A 16,721-nucleotide genomic window follows, 5' to 3' on the forward strand; every position below is an offset into this window, starting at 1 on the left:
GTGCATACTGGTTCTGGAAAAAATGAATCCAATATGGGCACCAGCGTGGGCTGGGAGGCTAAGCACTGCAGGTGAAGGTCCCACCCAAACTGTCTCTGAATTCCCCATGAGACAAACCTGGTTTGCAAGGAGGTTGGTATCTGTTTTTAAAGGATTTTCTAGAAGAAGGCTCTGCCTCCCCTCCCCAAAAGATACCAAGAGCCATGACTGTGGGATATGATGGTAATCTGACCCATGGAAGGAATCAGGTCAATGCTAACCCCGCTGGTTAATGCCCATTCATCCAAGGATGAGACAATTATTGATCACCTCCATTCCTTAGAATCTTAATTAAAATAATAAAAAGGGAGAGATGTCAGGAGTCGTGACTCCAACCATGGCCTTGTGGAAAATTACTAGCTTACATAAATAAGCCTTGAAAGAATATTTGTGGTTAAACAGAGAAAACATTAGTGGGAGGAGAGGACACTGTGACAGCTGGTTCCAGGAACTGAAGATTGCCTCCTGGCCTTCTGGAAGCCCCTGGGCTCTTTCCCCATCCCTTGAAGCTTCCTTTTGCTTATGCTTATATTGCCACCCCTGAGTAAAGTTTTTTCGGAACTTGATCAGATAGCTGTCTTGCTCTCATTCTTTGTGCCTTTTGCCTCTTTCACTCTCTCCCCTGCCCTAGGATCCTGTTGAATACCCCCACTGGTTGGGGTCACTGGATGATAGCCAACAAATAAATTCTCATCCTTTTGAATTTCAATCGATTAGGATATATTGGTAATATTAATTTTAATATTAAGAGATATTAAGAGAAAGCAATTGTTACTTCCTGTTATTCTTGTTGTTAGAGGTGGAATTAGGTTTGTGTGGATTTGTTGAAAGATTACTTTATTGCTTCTTCTAGGGTATAGTTTTGCTCCTTATGTTGGTGTTTTCCATCTATTACTTTTTGTAGGGCTGGGTTTGTGGAAGGATATTGTGTTAATTTTGTTTTGTCATGGAATATCTTGTTTTCTCCATCGATGGTAATTGAGAGTTTTGCTGGGTATAGTAGCCTGGGCTGGCATTTGTGTTCTCTTATGATCTGTATTACATCTGCCCAGGATCTTCTAGCTTTCATAGTCTCTGGTGAGAAGTCTGGTGTAATTATGATAGGCCTGCCTTTATATGTTACTTTGAAGCCGTCACCAGCTACATGAACTGGGTTCCTGAGAGGAAGCTTGGGCCTACATGGGCGGAATGTGAGAGAAGAAAAAAATGAGACGAAGACAAGTTTCAGATCAAGGCCCAATGTTTACTTAGGATTCTAAGTATATAAAGGGAGGGGATCCATCCACCTCAATGACAGGATCTAGTCCCCTCATCAGAGTCTTGTTGGTTGTCAGGGACTCATCAGGCAGACAGGCTCAACTCCTTGTAGGAAGCTGCAGATGTGACAGTACAATAGACTTCACCTAGGTAGGAAGGCTCCACCTAGGTGGACTAGCCAGCTGTGGCAAAGCAAGGTCTGAATCAGTTTGCACCAGGCTTGGGGAAGGGCTCATACCCTGAACTTTTTCCCTTACTGCTTTTAAAATTCTTTCTTTGTTTAGTGAATTTGGTATTTTGGTTATTGTGTGACAGAAGGAAATTCTTTTCTGGTCCAGTCTATTTGGAGTTCTGTAGGCTTCTTGTATGTTCATGGGCATTTTTCTTTAGGTTAGGGAAGTTTTCTTCTATAATTTTGTTGAAGATATTTACTGGCCCATTACATTGGGAGTCTTCACTCTCTTCTATACCTATTATCTTTAGGCTTGGTCTTCTCATTGTGACCTGGATTTCCTGGATGTATTGGGTTAGGAGATTTTTGCTTTTTGCATTTTCTTTGACTGTTGTGTCAATTTTTTCTATTGTATCTTCTACCCCTGAGAGTCTCTCTTCTATCTCTTGTATTCTGTTGGTGATGCTTGCATCTATGACTCCTGATCTCTTTCCTAGGTTTTCTAACTCCAAGGTTGTCTCCCTTTGTGGTTTCTTTATTGTTTCTATTTCCATTTTTAGATCTTGGATAGTTTTGTTCATTTTCTTCACCTGTTTGACTGTGTTTTCTTGTAGTTTTTTAAGGGATTTTTGTGTTTCCTCTATAAGGGCTTCTAGCTGTTTACCTGTGTTCTCCTGTATTTCTTTGAGGTAGTTATTTATGTCCTTCTTAAAGTCTTGTATCATCATCATGATAAGTGATTTTTAGATCTGAATTTTGTTTTTCCGGTGTAATGGTGTGTCCAGGACTTGCTATGGTAGGAGAATTGGGTTCTGATGATGGCAAGTGACCTTGGTTTCTGTTGTTTATTTTCTTATGCTTGCCTCCCCCCATCTGCTTAACTCTAGTGCTACCTGCCCTTGCTAAATCTGACTGGGGGTGCCCTTCTTGTGATCCTGGTTATGTTAGAACTCCTCAGAGTCAAGCTGTTTCTGTGATTCTGTGATCCTGGACATCTTAGAGTGCCTGGGAGTAGAGCTTCCTCTGGATATTATGGAACTGCTGCAGAGTTTGCACCTAAGGTTTGCTCAGGGCACCAGCCCAGACAGACCGGAAGGAACCCATGCCATTAGATTGGCAGAGTTCCTACATGCCTGGATCCTGCTGGTCCCAGTTAGTGCCGGTGTTAGGACTGATATTGTATTCTCCTCACTTCTAAGAGTACTGTTTCTTAAGTTATACTGGATCCTTTGTTACAGTCTCCTCTGTCTTCATCACCCAGGGCTCTTAGTTCTCATTCACAGGTGAGCAGAATTGGCTGAATAGTGGGAGACCTTTAAGGTACAGGGTCACCAGGCTGCGGTTCCCGCCACTGCACTGCTGACTCTCCCAGGTCAGCACAGGAAACCGCATCTGAGGAAAGTTTATGGGTTTCAGAAAGAACCATGCCAATGTAACTTGACCTCAATGAGAGTAGAGACAACTTGGCTCCAATGGATACCTAAGGGAATCTTGATTCCTGGTATTTCAAGCTATGATTTGTACTATGATATTGTCATTGTATTCTTGAGAACCAATATCAGTTGTTTTCCTTGACCATTCATCTATAGGGATTCCATGTGCTTTCAGTGGTCTGATTGGTCTCCTAGATTTAGCATGTGAATTTCCAAATGCCACTATTTCTCTTGATGACTGTCTGTTTTCAGGTTCTGTTATGGCTCTATTCATAGCTTAACTCAACCTCTGTAAGAATTCTGTGAAGTCTTCTCCAGAACTCTGTATTGTTTTAGTAAATGAGGTGGAAATTTTCCCAGATTCCTCAACCAAATCTCAAGGTCCTCAAGGTCTTAAAGTGGAAACACATCATTGTTGGGTTTTCATAACAACTGGTACCATTGCTATCCTCACAAAGAGAAAATTCCTGTTCTTCTCTCTCTTTTTGTTTTTTGTTTTTGTTATTTTGTTTTGTTGTTTTTTTTCAAGACATTGTTCCTCTGTATAGCCCTGGCTGTCCTGGAACTCACTCTGTAGACCAGGCTGGCCTCGAACTCAGAAATCCTCCTGCCTCTGCCTCCCAAGTGCTGGGATTAAAGGCGTGCCCCATCACTGCCCGGCTATTACTGTTCTTTAAAATAAGAATTAGAAGGATGGAAAAAGAAAAATCATCTTTAATGCAGCCATCCATACTGAGCAAGATAAATGAGCAATGTATTTCTTATATATGAAAATTAGCCATTAAATAAATGACAACCAGCTACAGCTCTGAGACACAGAAAAGTTTATTATAGAGGAAAGCACTAGGGTAAAACTGGGATATCACTGGAAAGATGAAATAAAAAAGATTTTATAAGTGTACTGGGTTTAGTGTGTTGAGTATAAGAGGAGCAAATCTGGACGTGTAGTGGTTGAGAAAAGCAATCCAGGGAGACAAGAATTGAGGGACATTTGTGAGGAGGTTTTGAAAACTAGTGCAGTGGATTCTTCCTAAAATATGTGAAGATTATCCTAGGGAAGTCTTCAAATAATAATGGAGATGGAGTCCCTACTGTTCAACTCTTGTTAACAAATGAAGCTTTCAGTACTAGAATGAGTTACATCTATTTGGGTTGTTGGCCATCGTGGTCTCATGAGAATCTCTAAAGAACCCAGGCTGTTGCCAAGAATTGATAAATGGGACATCATGACATTGGAAAGCTTTTGTAAGGCAAAAGACATAGTCAATAAGATAAATCAGCAACTTACAGATAAGGAAAAAATGTTCACTAACTCCACATTTGAAAGAGGGCTAATATCCAAAATATAAAGAACTCAAGAAGCTAACTACCAAACAAAACAAAACAAAACAAAACAAAACAAAACAAAAAAACCCAAACAGCCCAATCAAAAATGGGGTATAGAACTAAACTGAGAACTCACAACAGAGGAATCTCGAATGGCTGAGAAACACCTAAAGAAATGTTCAAAGTCCTTAGTGATCAGAGAAATGCAAATCAAAATGACCCTGGGATTCCAGCTTACACAAATCAGAATGGCTAAGATCAAAACCTCAGGTGAAATCAGTCTGGAGGTTCCTCAGAAAAGTGGAAATAGATTTACCTGAAGACCCAGCAATATCATTCTTGGGAATATACCCAAAAGATGCCTCACCATGTCACAAGGGCACGTGTTCCACTATGTTCATAGTGGCCTTATTTGTGATAGTCAGAAACAGGAAACAACCAATATGTCTCACAACAGAAGCCTGGATACAGAAAATGTGGTTCATTTACACAATGGAATGCTATTTACTTTTTAAGAATGAAAACATCTTGAGTTTTGCAGGCAAATAGATGGAACTAGAAAATATCATCCTGAGTGAGGTAACTCAGACCCAAAAGGACATGCATGGTATGTACTCACTAGTAAGTGAATATTAGGTAAAAAAGTATAGAATACCCAAGATACAGTCCACAGAACTCAAAAAGGTCAATAAGCTGAAGGGCCCAAGTGAGGACGCCTCAGTTCCACTTGGGAGGGAGAAGAAAGCAATCACAAGTGGGGAGGGAGGGAGGGACCTGGGATGGAATATGGATGGGGTTGAAGAGGGGGAGAGGGGATCCTTATATGGTATTGGGTGAGGGGAAAGGACTGAAGCTCTGAGGGCCAGCAGAAAGAATGAAAACTGGCAACCTTGGGAGGTAAGAGGTTGGGGGAACCCTTCAGAATGCACCAGAGATATGGGAGATGAGAGACTCTCAGGAATCAGAAGGAGGGACTTTATATGAAATACCAGACAGTAGGGAAAGGGAACTTATAGAGCCTACCTCAAGCAGGAAGACAGCGCATCAAGTGAGGGAGGGGCTTGCCATTCCACAGTCAAAACTCTCACCCATAATTGTTCCTGTCTGAAAGAACTACTGGGACAGAAATGGAGAGGAACCTGAGGAAAAGAAGGTGCAGCGACTGGCCCAAAGTGGGATACAGCTCAAGGGGAGGTCCCAAGGCCTGAAACTATTACTGAGGCTATGGAGCACTCAGAAAAAAGGGACCTAGTATGACTGTACTCTGGAAGACTCAATAAGCAGCTGAAAGGGTCAGATGCCTATATTTGCAACCAATGGACAGAAGCTGCTGACCTCTGTGCTTGAATTAGGGAAAGGCTGAAAGAAGCTGATGAGGAGGGCAATCCTGTAGGAGTACCAGCTGTCTCAATTAATCTGGATACCCAAGATCTCTCAAACACTGGACTACCAAACAGGCAGCATACACCAGCTGAAATAAGGCCCCCAACACATATACATACAGAGGACTGCCAGGTCTGTGGTGATGCATTTAACCCTCAAGAGACTGGCTCCAAGGAGTTTAGAGGTCAGATGGGGTTGGGGATCAGGGGTGGGGACATCCTTGTGGAGACAGGGGGTCAGGAGGATGTATGGGATATGGAACAGTTGGAGGATGGACTGGGAGTGGCAGAATAAAATCTGGAGTGCTAAACAAACAAACAAACCAACAAATAAATAAATAGATAAATAAATAAAAATTGAAAAAAGAACAATAATAAAAGTTACATATCCTAAGAATCGATTCATTTTTGTTTGTCCTTGAAACAATTTTGACAATATGGTCTTTGAAATTTAGATCTATTTTACATCAGAAATGTGGATGAGTGGGAATGAGGAGCCTGCGATATTTCAACACGTGGAGGAGAGAGTTTAAATGGTTCCTTCATGGTTTTGGGGTTTCAGTATGTAGAGTGAAATGGTTAATGTGAAGTCGCAGGTCACGTGTTGTTATATAGAAACAAGGATTTTTCTTGGTAAATACAGCCTCTCTGTGGACATAGGACCCTTTCCCAAGAGTCATACATTTTGCATAATTTGGAGCAATGTCACTGTCTCATCACACTTTATATTGTCCTCAAAATCAAAGGAATAATTGCTTATTTAAAAGGAGAAATGTCAGGAAAGCATCACATTTAGTCGGGCCATGGTTTCTACTGACTGCTGTTTCAGGACTTCAGTTGAAAGGAAAAAGAATGGAAGAAAAAGATTTTAAAATGTGAGATGTTACAGAAGTATTGTGGTATCAAGTTTAATGTTGAAGTCACACTATGTGAAATTCATAACATCTGAAAGGATCAGAAATTAACAGTATCAAAAAGACATTGCATGGTCAGTTCTGGGAAAGTTGAGAAGGTCTTCCAGGGAAAGACACCACTGGTCAATGTAACTAAATTGAATCAGAAATAAAATTTAGAGGAATAGTCTCTGACTCATCCTAAGGTTTGGTGAGTAGAGAGTCACAATTCCAAAATGTAACAGATTCAACAGGAAAGAATTAATATCTTAAGTTAATGAAAACAATGAAAGTTCATGCAATAATATCTCAATGATATTACTGTATTTAAAATTTTTATTATACATGTTTATTTACTGAGGGCACTGGAGGAGCACTAGTTCAGCCTCAGAAAATGGGTTTCTTCCTTCATAATGAGAATCTAGGGAATCAAGCTCAGAATATAAGATTTGGTGAGCAGAACATGTACCTCAAAGCCATCTTTGGGGCACCATATTATAATCTTTATGTGACTGCTAAAATTGTAGTGAACTAGCCAAGTTCATTTTAGTTAAAGAGTCATGAGAATTATGTTTTAAGTAAATTTTTGCTCCTATCATGTCTTTCATCCCTAATGTGATGGAGTGTGTTCCTTTCTGGCCTGAACAAAATAATGTAGCATTTAGGGGCAAAGATTAGGATTAGAATGCTTGCACTGGAAGCCAAGATAGAGAACATTTCCATAGCCACCATGACCTTCCCTGTGGTGCTGTGGTAGACAGGGAGGAAGGTGACCCAGACAGCGCAGAACACCAGCATGCTGAAAGCCAGGAACTTGGCTTCATTAAATGTGTCAGGCAGACTCCTGGACAAGAAAGCCATGAGGTAACTACCAAAGGCCATGACTCCCAGGTAGGCCAGACTGCAGTAGAAGGCAATAGCTGAACCCTTGCTGCATAGAATGATAATATGTCCATATTCAGAGTGAGCATCCATATCAACAAATGGAGGAAATGTTCCCAGCCATATGCCAGAGAGAAGTACTTGTATCAGGGTGCAAACCGGAATGACAAATTTAGGGGCTCTTGATATCTGCAACCATCTCATCTTTCTTCCTGGAGCAGCAATCTTGAAGGCCATAACTACAATGATGGTTTTGGCCAACACAGTGGATAGAACCACAGTGAACAGAAGTCCAAACAAGTTCTGTTGCAGTATACATGTGGCTGTATTAGGAAGGCCAATGAATAGCAAGGGACAGAGGAAACAGGGGGCAAGGGTGATGAGCAGGATGTAACTGAGAGATCTGTTATTGGCTTTGACTATTGGGGTACCTCTGTAGTTTACAAAGACCCCAATAACAAGAGCAGTGAGTGCAGAGAATCCTAGGGACATGAGTGTGAGTCCTTTTCCCCACGGATCATTATAGTCCAGAAAGGTGACAGTTTTCTTGAGGCAATGTCTCTTCTCTGCATTTGCATAATGAGTCTCTGGACACTTTATACATTGAATCGTACCTGATAGAAATTCAGTTGGTCATGCATATATGGTCAAGTTTTCACCTTACCCTAATCCTTTTTACTATATCATCTCTTTGGATTTTTATCACCACCATGTTGCCATGTTAATTTTCATATAAAGAAAGGCATATTCTAAGTTAAATAACCCACCAATTAAGGTTTATAGTCCTTTCATAACACCACATGAGAAAAAGCAACTTATGGAGTAAGGGTATTTCTCATATCACACCTAATAGATAAATGTATCACTGAGGAAACCAGGCAGGAACTCAAGGTAAGATATGGAGGCAAGGACTGAAGCTGAGTCCATGAGTTGTGGTACTCCTGGACCTTCCTCTACCTCCCTGCTCAACCTGCTTTGTTATGTAGCTCAGGACCATGTTCTCAGATGTGGCACCAAACACATTTGGGTAGGGCAGGCAACAGAAGTCACTAATCAAGGATATGTCAAAGAGACTTGCATATAGCCCAATCCTTGAAGATATTTTTTAATAGTGTTTTTTCTTGTCACATAAATCTATATTTTATCAAATTGATAATGTAAACATTCAAGATGCCACATCCCTAGAGCCCTTTTATTTTAGTTGTAAACTGAGCTATTCTGATGTTTCTCTCTGTTTTTACCAGTCTTTTCATCATAATTCCTAATAATTAAAACATGAATTTCAACCACTAGAATACTTATTTACACAGCTGAAAGTAATTCAGTCCTTTTACCAATTCTCATAAAATATTTCTTAATCTCCAGGAGATTATGTGGATTCAATTATAAGAAATAAAGTGCACTTTGATTTTCTTGTCTAAAATGATGGTAGTATGAGATGTATGGTACACATTTATATTTATTGATGAGATCCTTTTGGCTTGAATTATTTGTATTTTCATGTGGATATTGATTGGATACCACTAAATACTTGTTCAAACCTTTTCTTATCCTTCCCCTCCCCTTTTCATTTTTGTTGTCAGGGAGATCTCACATATGTTAAAGTACATATGTGAATGTCAGAGAAGAGCAAGCAGGTTAATTCTCTCATCTACTTCTGGGTTCTGCAATCAAATTGATGTTAGTGTGTGTGTGTGTGTGTGTGTGTGTGTGTGTGTGTGTGTGATCTAAATTTCTTTATATGTTGAAACAAAATCATGACTATTAAATTACCAAAGTTTTGGAAAACTTTAATATTGAAAGTTTTTCAGGAAAATAATTATGTGATAGTTAAATATATGCTTTTTTTTTGATTTTCCAGAACAGATTTTAAAGACAAAATCCTTGGGAGTTAAACTTAGAATTAAGAAAATATATGTTCCTAATGTTATTTAATGTAATATTTCATTTTGGGTATACCTTCCAATATTTTAATAAAGGTTTCATTTCAAAAGCTATTTTAGTTTTTTCGTAAAGAATATAGAAAGATTATATATTTACTTCTTTTTGACCATCAACTCTTCTTTTATGTATCTTGCTTACACACTCCTGTCACAATAGTTAACATTTTTTCAATATGTCTTTTCATGGTAATGTCCCATTCTTATGTTAATCTATTCTGCTCTGTTTTTAGTTTATTTTTGTTTCTGTATTATTCTAGCTTCTAATGAGTGTATTGTATAAAGAATGACAACTCATTTATTAATGGCTATTGACCTATAACACACAAAATATACTTTATATACAATTTATGATTTGTCTTGTAATATAGGTTCACTATATTTTCTTGTATTTGTCAGTAACTTCTTTAGGTTTTGAGTGTTCAACACAAGTGTGCTGCATTTTTTAATCAATAAGAATTTGGGTTCTTTAATAAGTAAATAGGCTCTTCATTCCAATCCATCCCTCCAAATATAGTTATCTACAGAGTCTAAATCTTTCTCTGTAATGATGAAAGTCTTTTGAGTAATCTGTAACATGATTCTTCTATAACCTTATCAAACTCATAAATGAAATTACTAAGTCCTCAATATGCATACAGCGACTATACCAAGTTAACAGTTAAGCAGTTTGGTAGGTTCTAACTTCCATCTTTATGTTCCCAAGGAGAAACTTAAGTCTAGTCTTTTTATTATGAAATGATGGGAATTAATAGTCAAGGCAATAAAACACCATCCTATCCTTGCAGGACTTTCATTCTTTTAGCACCTCTCCATCCAGCTTTATCAGACCTGCAGATCCAGAACTATACAGGTTGTATTACCTTCCTGCCTCCATATTCCCTGCCCTCTGAGCCCTTTAGGCCATGCCTAGCTGTACTGAGCAGCTTGCTTTCCCTGGCAGACCTCAATTTTTCCCACTGCCCCTGTACTCAATTTCATCAAACTAACGGATCCAGATCCATACATTCCAAGGATACCTCCTAGAGATCTGTCACACCAGGATCATTGAGATTAGACCTGCTTCCAATACATAGCATAACAGGCACATCCAGGACTAAAACCATCCAGATGGCTAAAGACCCACAAAACAATACAAACAACAAAAGAAAACCTACATACTTAATGAACAATTGATTTTTGACAAAGAAACCAAAACCATACAATAGAAAAAAGAAAGCTTGTTCTATAAATGGTGCTGGACTGTTGGACCGTAAAAGGCAGTCGTGTTCTTGGTTGAGTGAGGCTTACTCCAGAGGCCCAGTAGAAAATTCTGCCAGGGACAGAACAGTAAAACTAATCCCCCAGACATAGAAGCCTGATCCCACCAGCCCTCACACCATAATCTTGTGTCTAGACAATGCCCCAAGCTCCCAGTATTCTGGCTGGATTCTACCCCCACAGCCGCCTGTCCACAGCCAGATATGCCCCGCCTCACAGTTACCTGGGAATAGAAAGGTAGCCTAGCCTACCATAAAAGGGGCTGCTTGATCTCTCCTCTCTCTCTTAATCTCTTACTCTTTTTTTTTTTTTTTTTGGTTTTTCGAGACAGGGTTTCTCTCTGTAACCCCGGCTGTCCTGGTACTCACTATGTAGACCAGGCTGGCCTCGAACTCGGAAATCCGCCTGCCTCCGCCTCCCAAGTGCTAGGATTAAAGGCGTGCGCCACCACCGCCCGGCAATCTCTTACTCTTAACTTCTTGCTCTTACTCTCATCTCTCGCCCTCCTTCTCCCCCTCCTTTCTCCCCTCTCTCTCTGCATGGCCATGGCCGATCTCTACTTTTCTACTCTCTTTCTCCCTCTCTGTCTCTGTCTCTGTGTCTCCGTGTCTGTCTGTCTGTCTGTCTGTCTGTCTGTCTGTCTCTCTCTCTCTCTCTCTCTCTCTCTCTCTCTCTGTCATTTCTTCAGTAAAGCCTAAAATCTTTCATCTAGACTCACCACGCTGGAACAATGGCTTAGACCTTTCCCTAAAGAGCCATGCTTAATCTCTCCCAGTAAAGTTTTCCAGCGTTTCCAGCCTCAAGACTGGACCAAGGACTCTCGCCCGCAGGGAACCACTGCGTGTCCCCTTTCCTCCCTGTCCCCTTTTCCCTTTGGCCCAGGGCTGACTGAGCTGTCCTTGGGGTTCCCAATTTGTTCTCAGCTCTTCCGTGATATCCAGCGATGTCTGGGATTCCCGAGACTGAGAACCCACGGGATTGTTCCCTCTCTAGCCCCAAGAACTGGGATCCCCTGTCTTCCCACAGACGGCCACCCGGTGGTGTGGAGAGTGCATGCAACAGTCTCTGGAGTCTGCCCAGAGTACCCAAGCTCTGGCAGGACGGGGGCCCTTCTCACACCTTTATTTCCCCACTGCCCAGCGGAGGCGTCCAACACTGGAATAACTGGATATTTGCATGTAGAAGAATGCAAATAGACCCATATTCATCACTTTGCACAAAACTCAAGTTGAAATTTATCAAAGTCCTCAACATAAAACTGGATAAACTAAATCTAAGAGAAGAGAAAGTGGGGGTTAGCCTCGAATGCATTGTAGAAGAGACAATTTCCTGAACAGAACCTCCATGACTCAGACTCTAAATCAGCAATTGATAAGTGGACCTCATGCAACTGAATAGTTTCTGTAAGGCAAAGGATGCTGTGAATAGGACAAAATGGCAGCCTACAGATTGGAAAAAGATCTTCACTAACCCTACATCTAACAGATGTCTAGTATACCAAATATATAAAGAACTTTAGAAGTTAGACACCACCACTACCCACAAAAACAAATAACCCAAATAATAAATGGGGTACAGGGCTAAACAGATAATTCTCAACATAGGGATCTTGAATGGCTCAGAAGCACTTAAAAATGTGGAGAGGAGAAAGAAATGAGGAACAATATTTGGAATATAAATAAATAAAATAATCAATTAACAAGTAAATGTTCAATGCCCTTAGTCACCATGGAAGTGGAAGTGCAAATAAAAATGTCCCTGAGATTCCATCTCACAACTCTCTTAATGGCTAAGATCAAAAACTCAAGGGATAGCACATGCTGGTGATGTTGTGGAATACGGGAAACACTCCTCCATTAATATTGGCAGTGGAAACGTGTACAACCAGATTAGAAATCAATTTGCTGGTTTCTCAGAAAACTGTGAATAGTTTTACCTCAAGATCCAGCTATATCACTCTTAGGCATATACCCAAAATATATCCTTTTATATGACAATGACACTTGTTCAAGTATGTTCATACCAGCTTTATTTCTAATATTCAAAAAATAGAAATAATTTAAATGTCCCTTAACTGAAGACTGGGTAAAGAATAAGTGGTACATCTACACAATGGAATAGTATTCAACCATTAAAAACAAGGACAACATGAATTTTGCAGGAAAATGGATGGAACTTGAAAAATATCTTCCTGAGTGAGGTAACTAAGACTCCAAAGAAGCTGCGTGGTATGTACTCACTTATACATGAATATTAGCCATAAAATACAGGACACCTACATAACTTCTACTTGAACCCTTGGCCAATCAACATGCCAACCGAATGCCTCACCTTATATTCTAATTGTCTCACAGGGTGTCTGTCATAAGCAAGAACACAGATTGACATTCTGGCCCTGGACCTCAAAGACAGCTTGTTTCTCTAGAGGTCTTCCCTAACCAGGGACACCAGGACACAAGGACATAAGGACACAGGAGTCCTGCTCTAACCAAGGACACATGGTTCTACCCTAAGCAGACACTGCACTACTTTCCTCCCAGGATGTTTGCTCTAACCCAGGTCACAGAGTTGTACATGCTTCCACAGAGACCTGCTCCAGGGCTAGACATCCAGACTCGTTAACGCCAGAGATAAACAGATGGGAAAGGCAAACATAAGTACCAGAGGCCAATATGATTGGGTACCATCAGAACCCAGTTCTACTACTACAGCCCCTTAACACATCCAAAGAGCTAGCTTCTGACCTAAAATCCCACGTCAAAAGGTGATAGAAACCTTTAAGGAGGAACAAAACAACTCCCTTAGAGGAAGCCAGTGTTTCTCACTTTAAAGGATGTTAGATGACCTTTCACTGCATTTACATTTTTGTTTCTGATAGTTCTGAGAATGTTCATACACTATTGACATTTTGACATTAATGAGTTAATGAGTAATATCACATACTATAAATTTGAGAACACCAACTTTGTTGTGGCAGTTGTAATAACATTTTCAGATGTTATACAGTATAGTTTTAACTTGATTAGTAGGTATGGGAATATTAAATTTCTAAAAGTCTGTGCTTAATGGAAAATATGAATTATTTTATAAAATACTATACAAAAATGATTATGCCTTGAATACTGTTCACCATACTGTAAGTTCACTGTATAGACTATAATTGCTTATACATACACTGTTATTTAGAACACCTGTCAGTAAAATCTTGTAATTAAGTTAATTTAGAAAATTACTTATGCCATACAACCAAGACCAAACAAAGAAAAAAAATCTCAGTGGGGAAATGAAATGATCCACCTGAGTTGCTCGTATGAAATAAAACTATAATGCAACTACACTAGCAAAGCTGAAATATCCAATTATTAATGTGTGATTATAATATGGTTTCAAAGTTATGAATACATAATATTCACAATATTGTCAATTAAATTCTATGCTGAAATGGATCATTTTTCTCTGCTGTGAGGAAGGGACTTTTTTATGCAATGATACCTGGAATGGATCAAAAATGTGAATCACTCATATGTGTTATTTTAAGAGAACATACAGGTAAATGATTTAAATTACTGAAATGGAGTAAAGAATGGTCACGTGGTTCTCTTGTTTAATTTTTTCCTTTATCTTAGGTTTGTCAGAGCACTGTAGAAAGGATTAAAAATTTTCTGAGAGGCTTGTCCTTCACCTGTCTCATTGGAAATCTCATTGTCTGGGCAGGGAGTGCAGCCAAAGCAACAGGCAGGCTTGCTCTCCAGGACAACTTTCCTGAATCCAGGACTGCAGCTCTCAGTGCAGACAGACTGAGGAATCTGAAAAATATTTAATAAAGATACAGAATGCTTAATACCTTATCAATGTCCAAGTAAAACATGTGTTTTATAAAACAAAACATTTATTAAATTTTACATTTGAGAAAGGTAGTAGCTGGGTTGCTCCATGCTTCCATGTAGCATGATATACAAAGTATATTCTTTTTAAACCTAAGTCCTAAGACTATGAAGCTCTGTAAGTCTTTAAAGATGTTGCAATTTAGAACCACAAAGGGTGTAGAGTTGGGAAATGCTGGGAAAATGTATAAGGATGGTACAATGGGGGTCCAAATTGATTCTGTCCCTGTAATTCCTTACTAAAAAATTAAGATTTATCTTAATTGTGGCTGCAATCTCTAAAGTCAGAATAGTATGAGTCAATTTCACCATAAAAACAAGTGTTTGGATAATTCTTAGAAGTATTTCTTATATTCTGTTATATAAGTATTACTGACCTATACAAAATGTGTGCTGTCATTTTTGGCATTTGAATGAAAATCCCAAAGAAGTTTGGTTAACAATAGCCATGAATCTCATATTCTTGATGTTAGATAAAATCTGCCTAGTTTCCTACAACCACTGTTGTCAATATTTCATGTCATGATGGATTTCACACTCAAACTGTGATGTTAAGAACAGAATCCTTTCCTCACACCAAGTTTGTTACCTACATTTTCTGAACAAGACAGTTAAATATAAATGTGACATACAGTCACTTCATGTTTTTTTGTTTGTTTGTTTGCTTTTGGTCAACGGCTTAAAAGAAAAGGCCGTTTCAAAATTGACTGTCACTATGTAAATTTATTGACTTATTTAGGGTTTCTATTGCTGTGACAAAACATGCCAACAGCAAATTGTGGCAGCAACTCCACACTTAACAAAGACACTGGAAGTCAATACACACACTTCAGGTATTTTGTTACAATAATATCAGAAAGAACAATTTCATACTTTTTAAATGACAAAATTAATAGATAAATTCAAAATACTGAAAACATATCCACCAGAATAAATAATCAGTAAATGCCCTTATATTGAAAGCTATTGTTATATTTGTGGTGGTGATAAGTACAGTCAAGGGTCATTATATCCAGTATCATACATTATTTACTTTTATTAGAGTCACTTAATAAGAACCACACCAACCTCAGTAAATCCTATGGGCCAGTTGATCATGTGTTCAGATATTGAAACTTGTTCCCCTTTGGGAGCACTGGGAGTGAATATACCCACTTTTACTAATAGTGAAAGACCTGTTGGAAAATTCCAAACATTGCAAATATCATACTCTGTATCTTTCTTCCTTTTCCAGTCCAGAATGACATGGTCACCAACAGAATTTTTCAGTTCAATATTTTTCAGAAAAGGGTGAAGCTAAAAGATATGTGAAATCATGTGATGAAAATTGCAATTATGGAGTTATAACTAAATTATATATATAAGATCAAGGGAATACAAATTGGCAAAGAAGTCAAGGTATAACTATTGGCAGATGATATGATAATATACATAATCTACCCACAAAATTCTACCAGAGAATACCTACAGCTGATGAACCATTTCAGCAAAATGGGTAGATATAACAGTAACTCAAGCAAATCCTTAGCCTTCATTTATACAAATGATAAATGGGCTGACAAAGGAAATAGGGAAGCAAAACCCTTCAAATATCACAAATAGTATAAAATAACTTGGGGTAAATCTAATGAAACAAGTGAAATATCTGTGTTACCAGAACATCAAGTTTCTCAAGATAGAAACCAAAAAGACCTCAGAAAACAGAGAGATCTCCAATGGTAAAATGGCCATCATACCAAAAGAAATCCTCAGACTTTATGCAATCTCACAAAAATTCCAAAACAATGTTCCAAAGGTATGAGAAGCAAAATTAACTACTTCATGAAAAAGCAAAAAAACAGAGGATAGTGAAAACAATTATTAACAATAAAAGAGCTAGTGGGGAAACCAACAAACACGACCTCAAACCGTACTATGAGCAACAGTGATTAAAAACTGAATAGTAGAGCTTCCGAGTGACAGAGGTGGATCAGCGACATTCTCTGCCCCTTCCCTGCAAGTGGAGGGCCTACCTCCAGGGAGTGCCTTATCCCAGAGACTAGAGTGAGAGCCGCCATTTTTTTCTCCAGTAAGTTTCTAAGATGGGAGCAGCCAGCTGGGAGGCACAGGCCCCACGAGTCACAGGGGACTTGCAGGGTGGCAGGGAAAAGACAAGCTATAGTCAGAGACACTAAGAACATCTAATACCAAAAAGCAAGAGATGGCAAAAGGCAAACGCAAGAATCCTACCAACAGAAACCAAGACTACTTGGC

General features: G+C 39.1%; 1 protein-coding gene across 1 annotated transcript in view; it reads right to left on the reverse strand.

Moving 5' to 3' along the window:
- Positions 1–7,069: 7,069 nt before the first annotated feature.
- Positions 7,070–16,721, reverse strand: part of LOC116075913 (vomeronasal type-2 receptor 116-like) — a 26,671-nt gene continuing 17,019 nt past the window's right edge. The window contains exons 4-6 of the mRNA XM_031349433.1: positions 15,537–15,764; positions 14,267–14,390; positions 7,070–7,998 (exon numbers count right to left, since the gene is read on the reverse strand). Of these exons, the coding sequence (XP_031205293.1) occupies positions 7,070–7,998; positions 14,267–14,390; positions 15,537–15,764 (1,281 nt within the window). The remainder of the gene's footprint in view (positions 7,999–14,266; positions 14,391–15,536; positions 15,765–16,721) is intronic.

Source organism: Mastomys coucha, unplaced genomic scaffold, assembly GCF_008632895.1.
Source record: "Mastomys coucha isolate ucsf_1 unplaced genomic scaffold, UCSF_Mcou_1 pScaffold4, whole genome shotgun sequence".
Taxonomy (NCBI): domain Eukaryota; kingdom Metazoa; phylum Chordata; class Mammalia; order Rodentia; family Muridae; genus Mastomys; species Mastomys coucha.